Source organism: Lemur catta, chromosome 17 (assembly GCF_020740605.2).
Source record: "Lemur catta isolate mLemCat1 chromosome 17, mLemCat1.pri, whole genome shotgun sequence".
Classification (NCBI taxonomy): domain Eukaryota; kingdom Metazoa; phylum Chordata; class Mammalia; order Primates; family Lemuridae; genus Lemur; species Lemur catta.
In genome coordinates, this window is record NC_059144.1 from 10,784,889 (window position 1) to 10,801,309 (window position 16,421).

Sequence of the window (16,421 nt, forward strand, 5' to 3'; positions counted from 1 at the left end):
TAGTGCTCACTGAATGCTTGCAACATTCCAGCTATGGTACTAAGAATTTTGCATGCATTATCTAGTTTCAAAACAACCTTATGAGGTGGGTACTTTTAATTCTCCCACTTTACAGACAAAGAAAACTGAAGCCTTAGTGAGTTTAAAATATTCACCTCAGGTCACGCAGCTGAGATACAGACCCAGGCTCTCTGATTCCCGCTTCTTAACTATGGTATCATCACTGCCAACTTGTTTACAGTGGGGAAGAGCAAGAGTAACCAGCCAGCAAATTTCTTCCATTGCTGTTTTGTAAGGGGCGGAAGAGAACTAAAAAAACTAAAATATACCACTGTCCTCCAGCCCCTCTATAACCTTCATAGCCTCGGGGGAATTTATTTGCCTGTGCTTCAGCGTGCTCTACCTCAGCATGCCTTCAGATTATCTCCTGGATTCTTCTTTGCAACTCTGCCTCCTGCTTTTTCTGGGCCCTGGGGGAGGTGACATGGTTAAATTTTACCTCTCTGCCTTGCAGCCTAACATTGGTGTCAGCATCTACAAACTGCAGCAAGAGTCAGTCCTTCTCACTACCAATGAGAACATCTCACATGTTCTTTCAACAACAGAGTTTTTAGTAGAACAGTCTTTTTTTTTTATTATTCTTATTTCAGCATATTGTGGGAGTACAAAAGTTTAGGTTACGTATATTGCCCTTGTCCCCCCACCCCAGTCTTGATAGAATCTTCCTCTTGAGCCCGGATTGCCCGCTAAGGGGGCCCCAGGTGAACAAATTGCAAGAAGGACCTATCAAGAGCGTCATTTGTACTGATGTCCTGGTACCAAGGTTTCCCCGGAACACCCTGAATTTCAAGCCCGCCTACATCAGCCAGAGAGGAGGGAACCCATGTGCCCAACTAAGCTAATTATCTGACAAGAGAGGTTCTGAACCTCCCAGTTAAAAGTCCATAGTAATCATCCGGTAATTATTTTAATGGATTGGCATTGAAGTGTGAAGTTGGAAGTACTATAATAGGAAGCTTCCGTCTGGCTTCGTTAGCTGTGCTAGATCTTGAGCAATAAAACCAAAGGTCGGAGTTTCAACCCCACACAAGTCTGTTGGAGCTCTGTTCATTTACACACACAGCCTCAGACTGGACCCCTGCCCACAGCCATCCAGCTTGGTATTTACAACTATCACAGGAAAGATCGGGCCAGAGACCCTGGTTGGACCCAGTGTATCCCATCACCACTAACAAAGTCACCTTCAGCTCCAGGAGTTCAACCGGTGACACTAGGTCAGTTCTGGCATAGGACAAGGGAAGTGCATGTCCCAACCTGGGAATGTTGCCCAGGCTTTCAAGTGGGTGTGCAAAGCTGGACGGTGGGGTGGCCACTCGGGGTGCTACTCTACCAGGGCACTCAAACATCATAGTCACAAACGGGAAAGACAGTGCCGCTGAACTCGGCTCCCCCATGACAGAATTCTGTACACAACTGAAAGCAAATAAATCCATCCCCTCTGCCTGAAGTCGAAATAAAGAGGATCATCTTTCTTTTTGCTACTGCCAGCCTAAATATCCATATTACATAAATCTTGTAAGGGCTCACATTGTCCCAGCTAGCTGAAATTTTAAAATTGAACGGTGTATAGTATTTACCAATGTTAAATAAACTGAGTTTCACCATCTAAATATTAAGTATTAAAACTTTGAATTCACCCACAAGAAGTTGCCTACTTGAGAAAAGCACAAGACTTGAAAGACAATAACAATTGCAGAAAAATGGGAGAAAATTTTGCAGAATAATTTTCAGACTATTGACTCTGTTTGTGCTAGGGGAAATGAATTAGTAAGAGGCCTTATTCCTATACACTTTTTTTATTAATAGAAGATGGATTTTCTCCTCCCTCCTCCACTGAATAAACGTGGAATAAATATTTAAAGAACATGGGTTTGAAGAGGCGTCAGATTAGGAGCCTGCCCGGGGTGCCCGTGTCTCGGGTATATTCTGTTTTTGGAAGTCCTGGTTGCTTGTCCTTGACTGGCTAGCAGTTCCACTGTGTGATGTTATCTGGCATCTGCAGTGCCCACCCGCCCCCAGGCTTATGTTTGCAGAGAGAATAATAAGAAAATGACAGAAAAGCAAGAATGCAGATATCTCGATAGCTTTAACCAGCCTGGTATTCTTTCAAAGGCTCAGTGTCTCAGTGAGCTTAGCTCCAGCTCTGGCATGAAGATCCCCACCGTGCTGTGGTGCTCCTCAGAAAGGCTCAGGTTACTAATAAAACCTTTTAAGCAAGAAGCAGGTTTCTTACAATCCTGAAGTGAAGAGTTTTACCGTCTTGTGGATAGTTCCATGAATTTGAGTTTTCAAAGGCCTCCAGAAAAGTTACATTCTCTAATATTTGAAATACAAACCTAGGTAGAAGTCACTGTCCTCATTTCTCAAACAAACCTGAAGAGGATGATCCCAGTGTGGGTGAACAAGGCCTGTTGTCAGCAAGTCTGTACCTGGGATTTCCAGAACTTCCACAGAGTGTGGCACTACGGCTTAGAGGGGAGTGGGAGGAAGTGTTACTGGGAAGGGAGAAAGGAAGAAAGGGAAGAAAGCATCTAAGGAATCAATGGAGATCCTGAGAAATCCACAAGCCGGTGAGCATTCTGAGCCTGCAGGGCACGCCGCCTCTTTTGCTGCGGAAAGCAAACAGGGTTAGAGCCACGGGCTTTGGCTTGGATTGGGGTCATACAAAAAGGGTTGAAGTTCAGTCCCTGCCATTTACTGGCACTGTGACTTTGAGCTTATAGTCTCCCTTACTCAGTTTTCTTGTTTGAAAAGTGATGATAACAACAGTACCTACCTCATGGTGTAGTTAAGAGGGTTAAGATTGAAAGCAGTTCTAGGCTCATGGTTGATAGTCAATAAATATTAGCTGTCACCATCATCGCCATTGTTATCTTTGTCATCCTCACCATCATCAGCATTACCATCCTCCTCATCATCTCCATCACCATCACCATCATCATCATCACTGTCCCCATGATCATCACAGCACAATTGCCATCATCACCATTATTATAACCGTCACATTATCAAATTATCACCATCATCATCACCACAACCATCATCACCATCATCACCATTATTATCTTTGTCATCATCATCACCATCATCACCATTACCATTCTTCTCATCATCTCCATCATCATCACCATCATTATCATCACTGTCCCCATCATCATCACATCACAATTGCCATCGTCATCATCATCATACTATCACATTATCAAATTACCATCATCATCACCACAACTGTCATCACTGTCATCGCCATCAGCATCACCATGATTATCTTTGTCGTCATCACCATTACCATCCTCATCGTCATCTCCATCACCATCATCATTGTCCCCATCATCTTCACATCACAACTGCCATCATCATCATCATTATTATAACCATCACATTATCAAATTATCACCATCATCATCACCACAACCATCATCGCTGCCATCACCATCAGCATCACCATTATTATGTTTGTCATCATCACCGTCATTATATTGTCCCCATAATTATCACATCACAATCACCGTCATCACCACCAGCATCAAAACCAAATTCATTATCATCACCATCATAAGTTTCATCTAGTGGAGTCAGCAGCAATTCCTGTACAAGACAGAAAGTCTGCAGTTATGCATAAAATATCTCAGCATGGTATACAGGACTCTCCCCAAACTGAGCTTTGCCTTTCCCTCCAGCCTCATCTGTCTGTATTTCCTCACTCACGATCTACACTCTGGCAGCAGTGAATGATTTATAGTTTTCAGCACAAACCGTGTTAATTTATGACACCATGCTTTTATTCATGCTGTTCGCTTGCCAGTCCTTTCCCACCTTCTTTGCTTGGCTGCTATCTGTTCATCACCTTAGATGCAATTAAAGTTATCAACTCCTCCAGATAATCTTACCATACCGTTCCCCACACTCTCTAAACCTAGGTTAGGTGTCCCTCCTCCATGCTCACGTGGAACCAGTGAGTGTCTCTCTGTGTAGCTTTAATATCAAATGCTCTGCTCACATATTGAGCAGGATGTTGGTGCTCCATCCGAGCCACATGAATTCTCTTTACTGCTCCAGCTGCCTGTCCAACAGCTTTATGTGCTTTGTTGTTAATGGGTCACCCCTGTGACCTTCAAAGAACTATATTAGGCCACTAGAGCTACTTCACCAGGAATGTACTGCCTGTGGGAAGCACCTGGAAATTTGCGTTCTCTGTGGTGGTCAGTGGTCAATGACTGATTGGTACAGTAGTACGAAAGCCTGGTTCCTTTGCCTCAAGGTGAGACAAATTCTGTGGTGCCATCCACACTGCAGAGTTCTGTGCAGGATTGGGCTGAGGCTGGGGTTTCACCTGGCATTACAAGAGCCCTTCCCCTTGGATTGGTTCATACCACCTGAGGGCCAGTTGCCCTTTCCCAGTAAATGTCACCTTTAAATGAATGAATGAAATGGCGATGCACAGGTGGGGAATTCTGTGTCTTCAATGTCTGGAGTCCAGGGGAGTGGAGGAGGTGGGATTAAGACCAGGGACTTTGGAGTCATGCAGGGCTAGATTTGGGTGAATATTAACTCTGCAAATAGGATGTCTTTCTTATTCTCTCTAAATCTCAGTTTACTCGTCTGTAAAATAGAGATTTTATAAGCCCGAACACTGTATGTGGGTTATTGGGAAGGTGAAATGAGCTAAGCCATATCAAGCCCTGAGTCCAGGGCTGAAGGAGCTTTTTCATTCATTCATTCATTCAAATTCCAGAAACAGTGCCACACACTGTTCTAGGCCTGGGGATCCAGAAGTGAACGAAACTGTCCCAGGCTCATTCAAGCGACAGCCAGGAGGCCAGTGTGCCTGGTGTGGAAGCAGCAAGGGAGAGAGTAGGAGGTGAGGGCAGAGTGGCTGCGTTAGTTTCCATTACCTAAAATCCATGGATTTTATCTAAAAGGTGACATTTGCAGCTTCTCTTGGAAAGTTAGAAACTTTGGCCACATTGAGCACATACTCTCTTACAACAATCAGCTAGGTCAGAGCACAGGCAGCCACCTCGGAGGGGCCTCCACTGTCCAGTGAGCTACAGACCCGACTTCATCCACATTTCCATTCCCACACCCTGCTGGCTCCTGTGCCCATGGAGGCCATGGCCTAGGCAGCAGCTTCCGTCAACACCAAGGATGCCCCAACTGCCTCCACCCTTTGACTGCCCTTCTCTCCTTCAACCACAAAACAGGATAAAGAACCCCAATCTTCTATGCCTGTTTTTATGCAAAGCAAGTGAAGACTTCTGCTTGGTAATACCTTGAAAAGGAAGGAAACCCATACAGTTGTAGGGGGAATTAACATTCCTGATTCTACAAGCAGGATTCTTCCTTGGGAAAGAATTAATGGACTCAAACCAAGAAAGCATCTTCCCCTGGAATGATGCTTCACGGAGGGTGTGTGCCCAGGGGGCAAGGGAGCAGGGGTACTGACACAACAACTCTCATCAGTCATTGGTTGAGGGCTCCCATGAGGTGTTAATGTCCCAGCATTTCTTGATTGCAGTATATGGTCAAATCAAGTCTCCAAACAAATTGAGGCAGGCTCTGACACTTAAAAGTCAGTGGAGCTCACTAAACTAATAAGGCATGAGGAATATGGTGGTGGGGGGAACTCATATTCTTCTGCTACATTCTTCTTATCTGCAACAGCCCCCCCCCCAGATCCTCTTGTTCAGATTTCTAGTCTGGACTGTGAGGCTAAGCATTGCTCCCTAGTGACTAGAATCCATGAATGTGTCCAGAACAATGATGTCTACAGTGGTAGCAGAACTCCGGAGAGCGGACATGTGGTCAGTTTCATCATGTCCTCATGGGGCCGTTCAATTCAGACGCTATAATGGGGGAAAATGATTTCAAAAGAAATAACTTTTCCATTCCAAGCTTAATCATACATGATCACTTAAAACTATGAATAAGACAGAGAAGGAAAAGGAAGATTTATTATTATTATTATTCAAACCATGTTCCCTGGGAGATTTGAGATTTAGAACAATTTCCACCAAGGCCAGAGTTCTATAGATATTCCCTAGAAATTGCTTCTCCGGCACCACCTTCATTGAAATTAAAGACAGAGACAGGAGGGCAGACGATGTAGTAAAAAGAAATCATCTGTGAAAACCACTGACTGTAGATTTCACATAAAACAGCGGGGTTAACGTCATGCTGTTCAGATGCGTTTGCCCTCACAATGCAGAATCCCTTATGTATATCAACATTTCAGCTAGAGCCTGTTCGCCTCCATTAAGTCACAGGCCATGATGACTTCCTGTTGTCTTAGGTATTTTTCAGTTTAACCATTGTAGCCAAAATTCTTTGGTTTTATTAATCCCAACCAACTGTCAAAATTGCCTGATGAGACAGTATTTATCTTTCAAAATCCTGAGTTAATAGCCACTTCCTCTAACCTTTGCTAGCCTCTTTCACTACTGCCCAATAGAATATCTTCTGTCCCCCATATCAGTTAGAGAGGCATATGGCTGTAAGTACAAAAGCCATGACTAATGGTTACTGAAATAAATAGGGATTTCCTTTCCTCACCTAATAAGGACAGAGGAGATGGTTTCAGGCATTAGTTCAGATGGTGAATGGTGTGCTCAGGGCTCTGCCACCCTTACCACGTTGGCGTGTATTCTCATGTGTGTCGTCGCATAGTCATACAATGGCTGCTGCCATTCCAGACATCACATCCAAGTTGCAGGTGAGAAGAAAGGGTGAACTTTAGTTGAATCTGTGCTTTATTCTCATTGGCCAAAACTATGTCACATGGCCATGACTAGTTCCAGAGAAACTAGAAAAGTTGAGTATATTTCACTCAGAACAATATTAGAGTTGTGTTTGCAAGATAAAAGGGTTAAGGGCTAATGGATATGCCACCAACAGTGTCTGCCACATTACAGAACTATATTCTAGGATCTTCACACTGAGTTAACATGAGCCACTGCTCTTGGGTACTCCTGACTGGACCTCAGGTCATTCTTCTTTGTCCAAGGACAGCAACCTATTGTGTCCTAGACCTTTCCCAGCGAGCAGTGCATCTGGCTTCAAGCTGGCGCTACACACATTATTGTTGAATTAATAAATAAATAGCTTCAAATCCTAAGGCACGCCTGCCTCAGAATAGAATCATTTTTTGAGTGACCTCTGAATAGTGTGTACTTTAAACATATAAATATTATTTCAGCTGAAAGGAGAGAAGGTGGTCCTGGCTACCCCTGAAAGGTCTACTTTGTCATCTTGTCTCTTAGGAATTTTTCAAGTCTGCTTTCTTGGAAGTTACTCATTGTTGTTGTTTCCACTGTGGCTCTTTTTATTATCGTGGCCATATCTGCTACCTGTGCATCAAAGGACACAATCAATGTCCTGCCACAATAATGCTGTGTGACAAAGGGCCCCACAACCCCAGTGATGTTTGACAATAAACAATTGCTTGGCTCCAGGGTCTTTGGGGTTCAGCTGAACTGGTGAACTTGGGCTGGGCTTGGCCAGTCTCAGCTGGGCGAGCCCACCCGCGTCTGGGGGTTAGCTGCTTGCCGGCTGACCTCTGACACCGTGGCCAGGACAACCAAGATGACTGAGCTCTTCTCCACCTGTCTCTTTCCTCCCATGGGCTAGCTTGGGTATGTCCCCATGGCATTATCGCTATTGCTGCAACAACTGTGCATGAGGTGCTTTGCTGTGCCCAAGTCCCTTTACCCACTTCATCCCACTTACGTCTTATGATAACCTGTGAGCTAACCAGAGAGCAAGCTGTGGTCAGTCTCAGGTTGAAGGCTAAGTGAGGTAAGAAGAGTCACTCAAAGTCACACAGCTTGGGAGTGTCAAGCCTAGGACCTGATGCGAGATCCTTCACTCTATCCTGGGCTTCCTCGAAGGCTGCAGGCCACCTGTGTTTCAGCAGCTGCTTGTGCCCAGTCAGTGCTACTTGGGCATTTCCCTTGCTAGATTCCAAAGGTGACGCCAGCTACTCCATGACCACCACCCTCCTGGGAATTCATTCACTTTGTATAGATGGAGGCCACTCTTGGGTGGGATGGATATGAATGTGCAAAGGACACAGCTGCCGCCCTCAAGAGAAGGGAGCCAGATCCACGAACCCAAAGCACGGCTCGTGCTCCAGGCTGCAACGATCACTGCCGAAGTACCGATGCCCGCACTGAAGGCTTTGATAAGTTCTCAGGGAAGAGAAGCCCCTGTGGCCGTGAGACTTGGGTTGAAGCTCTAAAAGACGCCCCTTCCTTCTCTAGACAGCCTTCATGTATGTTTCCAGAATGTGGCCTACATTTACTTGTGCTAGTTCTGTAGCCAGGCCTCGGGCTTGGATTCCAGGGTGTGTTACAGCACATTTGGGCCGCCCCAGGGTATTGGGCCAGCTCGTGAATTTTTGAGAGCTCAGATCTGTCTCATGTTTCGTAGTGCACCTTGTCAAAGTAATAATATTAATAAAGAACATCAACGGTTCTAACAGGCAGCCCCCAAAAGTGAATGGCTGGGATTCTAAAAATGTCCTTCCCTCTCTGTGGTTGGAGAAGACAGCTCATTAGTAGGTGAGCTGAAAATCAGAAGAGGTGGCGATGAGGTGGCAAACCAGAAGTGACCTCTGTAAGGGGAGACAGCTGGGCTCCGTGGGAGGCTTGGGGAGTACCCTGCCATCTGCTAGCCACGTGTCCTTGGCAAGTTACTACGCTGAGTCATCTGGGAAATGGGGCCAGTAACTTCCCGCCTAACACAGGAGCTGGAGGAATTCAGAGAGATCATCCTGGTAAAGTAGCTGGAGTGTGCCTGGAATTTCAGGCTCAACAAACAGTGGCAAGTATCATTATTATTATCATCATTATCATCAATGATATTATTATATCCTTTGGAAATATAGGAATGGTCAAATTCATCTGAAAAATGCCTTACTCTTTAAACTATCTGTGCCAGTTGTATTGATAGTACCAGCAATATGACACGTCCGGTAGGTTTTTCTGTATCATCTTAAAGTTTGGCTTTGTACCTGTGTGTTGTTCCTTTGTTCTGCTTGCTTGTGCAGTGGGAACCTGTTTTTCAGTGGGTAACTTAGAAGAGAATTAGAGCGGAGTTTTTTGTAACCCAAGTGTCACGCCTACCCTCAGATGCCAGGAGGTGCCCCGTGGCCAGCGAGGAGCCTCATCGCCTTGCAGGCTTCTCCAGGTGCCCAGCGGTGCTTTGTCATGGGTATCTGGTTAACAGTGGGCGTCGCCCCTCGTGTTGCAAGCTCATGAGAACTGACATGGCTTTCGGTAGCCATCGCCCTCAAAAGCACTGAGAGCTTGGCAGACCTGTTCATTTCTCATCCCAATCCGTGCGTTGATATCACAGCGTGTGAGATGGAGCTTCTTGCCTCAAAACTGGATCAATACTTAATATTGGAATGTATTCTTGGTGAGACGCTTTATGGACTTCTAAGTGGCGTTGGCGGTCTGGGTGAGTTGGATATGTCGGCTATGGACAGCTTATTTAGATCTTGATTAATCCACAAATGTGAAATTCTGTATTTCAATTACTGCGTTTGAGTGTCCTTTCAAAGGTAATGTTAGACCCCGCGTATCATGGGATCAGCCAAGTCAGATGGCAAAAGAGGGTTTGAGTCCAATACAATTTGGAAATGTATTTTCTGACTTATCCACAGGCTATAAAATGCAGCATTAATTATTTTTAATTGACAGTTTCAAAAAAACCCATAGGCAAGTAATTTTGTGCAGATGATGAATAGATCAATCAATAAAAAGTTATTTTTGAGATTTCTCTCCATGCCAGACATCTCAAGCTCCTCAGAGATTAGAGAAGTATAAAACAGAGTTCTTACCTCTAAAATCTCCTACCTCCTACAAAATTCCCACACGAAATACGAATTTGGGGTGGAAAAAAATAGAAAATATGGATAGGGATTATAAAATACAGATAGAGTCACACCAACTAAGGGAGAAATGTAGTCATTATTTTGATTGGTGGCCCTATTATGTGCAAATATATGTGTGTGCATATACACACACATATGTAAATGCTTTAACAAAAACAAGATTGGACGTTCTGTTTTACAACATTTTTCATTTAGCAATCTATTGTGAGTGCCTTTCCTTGCCATTGAATATGGATTTATGTAATCCCTTTTAACAGCATTTCACTGAATTATGAATCGTAGTTTATATAACTCGGGCCCTGTGGTATATTTTGCTAGGTTTGGGTAACTTATATTCGGTAGTTTTGGAGTGAACACTACTGGTGCATATTTTGTGCATTTGTCTGATGTTTCCACAGAATCGAGTGTTAAGGTGCACTTTTGTATCTTACAATCTTATAGGAGAGACCAAACACATACCCATGAAAAGAAAACAAGCTCATACAAAGCAGGGGCACAGGGACTGCATTAGTGCCACTGTCAAGAGTCAAGGCGAGAGAGATCATTTCTTGCTTGGGTGCTACAGAAGGCTTCATGAAGGACAGGTGTGAGTGACAGAAACTCAGCTCAAAACAGCTTTAGTGTAAAACGTGCATTATTGGCTCGTGCAGTTGGAAAGTCCACTTTGGTTTCAGACTGGGCTGGGGCCAGGGGTGGCCTGGTGTCACTGGGCACCTGTGTGTTGTGTGCATGCACATGTGTGTGGGTGTACCTGTCCCATCTCTTGGTTTGACTTCTTACTATGTGAGCAGCATCTTCGGGCAAGCTCTTTCTGTATGACAGCTGCCTCTAGCAGCTCCAGACATCGGGCATGTTTATATCTCATAAGGAGAGGGGCTCTCTCCCCCAGCTTCTCTATTAATCCCCCTTGGCCCCTTCCAGACCTTTTGCCCACTCCCCACTGTGTGACAGGGAATGGGTGTTCTGGTGGCCAGCCTGGGTCATGTGCCTGCACCTAGGTCACAAGGACAAGGAGGTGTGTGACTCCCCACCCTGTGGAGCAATCCTCAAAAGGAAGAGATGCTAGGAGGTCAGTAAACGAGAGAGATGTCACTGCTGAGGGTGCTGGAACTGCATCCACACCCACTAGATGCTTTGGGCGGCAAGTAACGGGGAACTCCGAACCAAACTGGCCTAAGCAGTGCTCACTGTATGTTCCGATGTCTAGAGTCAGGGTGGGCCCTGGTGCCACATGATTAATGGAGTGAGCCATTGGGATATCTGGGGGAAGAGTGTTCTGGGCAGGGGGAACAGCAATTGCGAAGGCCCTGAGGCAGACATCCATGGCATGTTTGGGGAAAAGGGATGTGGACAAAAGGAGAGTGGCAGGGGATGAGGTCAGACAGGAAGCTGGGACCAGGTCACATGGGGTCTTTCAGGCACTGCAAAGACTGTGTGCTTACTCTGAGTAAGACGTGGGATTCATGATGACAGAGGACATTATTGAAGCAGAAAGTGGCCAGATCCTCACCCTCCTTTAACTCTTTCTTTCTCCTCTTCTGTCTTCCAGGCCATGTACATGTTCTACGCGCTGGCCATTGTGTGTGATGACTTCTTCGTCCCCTCCTTGGAAAAGATCTGTGAGGTATGTGCCTCGTGTTCTCGGTGGGTGTGACCCGGGCCCGGGACAGAACCTGCACTCTGGACTGTTCCAGCCCTCTCCCTGAGGTCTGGGGAGTCCCTGCAGGCCAGGCAGGGTGGGGACCCAAGGCATCAGCACGCCCGAGAGCCGCGGACAGTATTAGCACGGAAGTTCCGTCAGTCTGCTTAGCATTTCATGACACGGATCACTAGTCGGACTTGAACCCACACGACCAGCTTCTCCCGCTCCACTGGGCCGTAACTGAAGGTGCAATTTGGGTTCCTCTTCCTTGTTTCCTTTGCCTCTTTTGAATCCTGCTCTTCCTTCCCCCCTCTCTCTTCCGTTTGCTTCTGCCTCCGTATTTGGTGAGTTATGGGATCCTCGCGGCACGAGGATCCCCAGCCACGCACCTGCGCCAGGCTTCCTCTCTGTGACGTGCAGAAATGCGGCAAGCGGAGGCCCAAAAGGCACGAGATGAAAGGACTGGCCACAGAGATCAGCAAAGCGTCTGTGTCAGAAATCATCACAGCGAATGGGCGCCAGGCCGAACAGCAAGTTAAATCCCTTTCATCAAAAAAGAAATTCAGCAGATCTACAACTCTTTCATTCTCTTACCTCTTTCATCTCTTTGTCTGTTTTGAAATGCAGTTTCCTTTATCTGAAAGCTTTCCGTTTTATTTATTTATCTTTTTAATTTAGAATCTTAGTTTTCAGAAGAGGCCTCTCCCAGACACATCTCCCATCCGGAGCCCGAGTTTCTTTCTGCCGGTAGCTCCCACACCCTGCGGCCTCCCCTTTCCTTCTCCCTCCCCCAGCATCTGCTCCGGCAGGTCTTGGGGGCAGTCGGGGTATTGGGGGGGCAAGAACTTGCATTTCTAATAGGCTCCCAGGTGATGCTGAGGCTGCCGTTTGGTCTGGAAACTGCAGACTTTGAGAACCACAAACTTAAGCAGTTTCTTCTACACCCTGGAAGTTTGTCAGTGTTTGGTACTCGGAAATAAATGAATAAGAATCATTCCTCAATAACCCTGGAGGGGCCGCAGGAGTGGGTTCCTTTGTGTAGTGGCATAGGATAAGGAAAGTGAGGTGGCACCTGAGATGCACAGTGGGCAGGTGTGGAAGCCCCTTGTCAAAGGGGTGCACCCTGGGAGCAGGTCACCTCGTGTCAAAGAGGAGGAAGTGTTCAGCACCTGGCATTGGGATCATTTGCGATCTCAAATACCACATTTGGCGGTTTATTCTTCATGCAAAGCAAAATGACTCTCTCTTTCCCACACAACTTTATTTGTTGTGAATAGAAAAATGATTATGTTCTAGAAATGTAAAAACAATTGTCATCACGTGTTCTACTTTTTTGAAGAAACCCGTAGAACCTGAGAGTATACACGCCTTTGTAGGAAGCAGCAGTCAGAAAGCCAGAAAACGGCAGAAAAAGAGGGCTGGCATTGAGTTTGTTAACAAAAAGTTTAAAAGGGAAGAAAATGTTTAATGGTGGGTCAATGGGGGGAATGTTATTTTTACTGGGTCCCTCATGTGCCAGAAACTGGTTTAGTTGCTAAAGGAGTGTGGTTAGAGTAGGTCCATTCATCCCTTTAATCATCTCATTCTGCCAAGTGACTACTACTATCCCCTCTTTACAAACAAGGAAACCAGGGCTCAGAGAAGTTGAGCAACTTGCCTCAGGTCACACAGGGAGCTGGGGGGGAGTCATGATTTAAACCCAAGTGGGCCTGAGCTTCAGGCCTTCACGCTTGTCGCTGCGCTGCTATGCAGAGACAAGCTTGGAGCAGGCCATGGTTTTGTTAAAACTGACCACCCCTCCAGGACCCACGGCCGTAAGGGAGGGGTGGGCAGAGAAGAGGGACCACCTTATCCCGAGCTCTCCCTGCTCCACCTGGAGTCTGGTCTTAGGATCTATATAACAGGAGAGGGTGCCCCGTGCCTGTCTCCTGGAAAGATAGCGTGGCTCCAAAGCCCTTAAACAACCTTAATCGCCAAGGAAACCTTATGTCTGTGATTGATTGGTGGGTGGGCCAAGGCCAGAGTTTACATGTATTTAGAGATCCAACATGTTTACGTCTTCTAAGAGACACGGGATCAATTCTCCCTGGAGTCACTTTCTTACAAGATTAGAGGATCGTGGTGCCGCTCAGCCCGCGGTGGCCTGGAGGGCCTCTCTGCCCAGGACTCTTCCTGCCTTTGGTTTCCCTAATCACCTTCTAGTGATTTGATATTGTGTATTTAACGGTTGCTCGTAGACTAAAGCAGGAAGAGGGGCAGAGAATCTCAGAAGGATGTTGCTTTCAGCTTTTGTGAAAGATGAGTTGGGAGAGAAATCTACACCATTCAACAAACCATAGCTCAGGGGTTGGCGGGGGCCGGACTCTCCTCAGTCTCAAATACTTTAAAGTTGAAAGCAGAGAAAAACAATTAGGGGGTAGGGAACAGCAAAGAAAAGAAAATGGGAGAGAGAAGAGGATAAATGACCCAGAGAGCCCAAGGCCAGGGTCAAAAGCGCCTGCTCCAGGTCACCCTCTTCTCCTGCCTGGACCTCGGTTTCTCCTTGTGTGAGAGGACAGTCCCTAGGGTTTGGACAGCCAGGACATTTCATCACAGGACACGCAGAGAAGGTGTCAGAGTTTTGAGAAATCCTGTGAGCCAGGTCAGACAGATGCGGCTGGGGCCAGGGGACAGGATGACGTGTGTGGGACACAGCCCACCCCACTTACTGTAGCAACAAGCTGGGCTCTGCCCGGGCCAAGCTTGGTGCCAGCATCTGGGGAGGACACTTGGGCACACACAGCATGGCCCTTGCCAGCTGAGGGCTGATGGGCCACACGGCACCTCCAGAACAATACGCACCGTGGGCTGGTGGAAGCGGCCGGGAATCAGAAAGCACAGAGAGAAGGGAGGAAGGAGAGATTGATCAGCAGGTCAGGAAAGGGCTGGTGCAGGGGGCAGGACTGCAGCAGCCCTGGGAGGGAAGGAGCCAGTGGCAGAGCATTTCAAGGAAGGGTATTTGGTCAGAGAAAGTCTGAGCCGTAGAACCAAGAGGGGGGACCCTGGGGGCACGTGGGGAGCCTTGAATGCCAGGCTAAGGCGTCAGGAATCACTGTGTCACGAGGGAGCTGGGGAGGCTTCAGACGGCTCAGTCATGGCAGACAGACGGAGTCTAAAGGCAGGAAGTCTACCTCGCTGGTGATTCTAAGAGTCCTGGGAGATGTTGCCAGGGCTGCAGTGAATTAGGGATGAAAGAGGGATGTAAGGAAATATGGAGAAAGAAAGCAAGTGACTGGGTGGAGCCTAAGGAGGAAGGGGCGGGAGCCCAGGGTTTGGACACTACAACTCCCCATCAGGGAGTCCAGCTGGAGACAGCCACAGCCCCACGTGGCTTGTACTCCCCTGTGAGTCTTGCAAACCACAGGTGGCATCATGAGCTCTGCCTCAGGCTGCCTTCCTCATAGACCCCCTCCCCTGGGGCTGGAGCACCCAGATACCCCTCGGCCTCACCTTCCAACCTTGAGGGATCAGCCCCACCATGGTAGGGCTCCCTGGCACCCTGTGGGAAGCTTAGCTGTCCAGTCAACAGTGAGGGGACACAGGGTCCCAGGTCAAAATCCTCAACTGGGGCTCCGGCTGCAGCCCACTGCTGGCCGGTCAGCGGAGCCAGTGGCCCACACCGGGACCAGGCTGCCCCTGGATGGCTGAGCGAGGAAATGCAGCCGCTGGTGCCACTGAGAAGGGGACGACGTCACCCAAGCCTGGTGTCTCTTACCTGGAATGCTAGGAGGGAACTGGCTATTTCCTGACAGCCAGCTGCGTGCTTTCTGGGTCACAACTGAATGCAGAAAAGCTAAACCGGCTAACCAGCCTCTGACGTCTATTGGTCTTGTCCTCTTGCAAATCACCTTCTGGTTTAACAAACAAGGTGACCTGGGGAGGTCATCGTGTGACCCACCTTGGCAAGGCTGATGGCTCATCGCTTTCTGCTCAGTCTCAAGTCCCCACTTCAACTCTCCCACCCCAGGGTTTCCAGATGGCCCCAAGGCCGGGCTGTGGGCTTCAGGAGGGGGACCCCCGCACCCACACCCCCAAATGCCTCCACAGCCTCTTAGAAAGACGGCTCACAAACTGGTCATCATGAGCCTTGTTTAGCCCAAGATCAGCATAGCATTGCAAAAAGCAGGGTGTTTTTGCATAAAAATATGGATCATTGGCATCTCTTAAAATCAGAGCAGCTGGCAGCACTGAGGGAGCAGAGCCACCTGCAGAAGGAGGTGAAGCCCACTGTGGCCTCACATGGTCACTCCAATCCTCCCTGCCATCTGCATGGCCCCCAAGTGCATTTGGCTTTGGGACTCCTAGGTCTTCCCAAGAGCCTTTAGCTTATGAAGACATGCGGTTCCCTCCCTAACCCTACCCCATGAGGAGGACAGTGAGAAGAACTTTGGCCCAGCAGGGGTCCTGCAGGAGTGGCCAAGCTCTGGGAAGAGCAGGAGGAGGAGGAGGAGGAGGAAGAGGAGGGTGAGGGGGACTGAGCCCCAGGCCCCATCAGTCCTCTTCTCACTGAAGCCCTAGCCTTCCCTTTTCAGGGCCTGGGACCCGGGAGTCATGGTCACCTCTGTTCCCAGGTGCAGTCCCAACTCACCTGTGCTCTGTCTTCTCCTCCGTAGCGCCTGCACCTCAGTGAAGATGTGGCTGGGGCCACGTTCATGGCAGCGGGCAGTTCGGCCCCAGAGCTGTTCACATCGGTCATAGGTAGGTGACAGCCTGGGGAACATCTCAGCCCTTCGCTGTCTGAAGGAAAAGGGCGGGGACAGATGGGGGACTGTCTGCTACTACTGG

General features: G+C 47.7%; 1 protein-coding gene across 2 annotated transcripts in view; it reads left to right on the forward strand.

Moving 5' to 3' along the window:
- Nucleotides 1–16,421, forward strand: part of SLC24A3 (solute carrier family 24 member 3) — a 457,347-nt gene that overhangs the window by 319,276 nt on the left and 121,650 nt on the right. For both annotated transcript variants that reach the window (XM_045528345.1, XM_045528346.1), the window contains exons 4-5: nucleotides 11,505–11,579; nucleotides 16,250–16,334. In XM_045528345.1, the coding sequence (XP_045384301.1) occupies nucleotides 11,505–11,579; nucleotides 16,250–16,334 (160 nt within the window). The remainder of the gene's footprint in view (nucleotides 1–11,504; nucleotides 11,580–16,249; nucleotides 16,335–16,421) is intronic.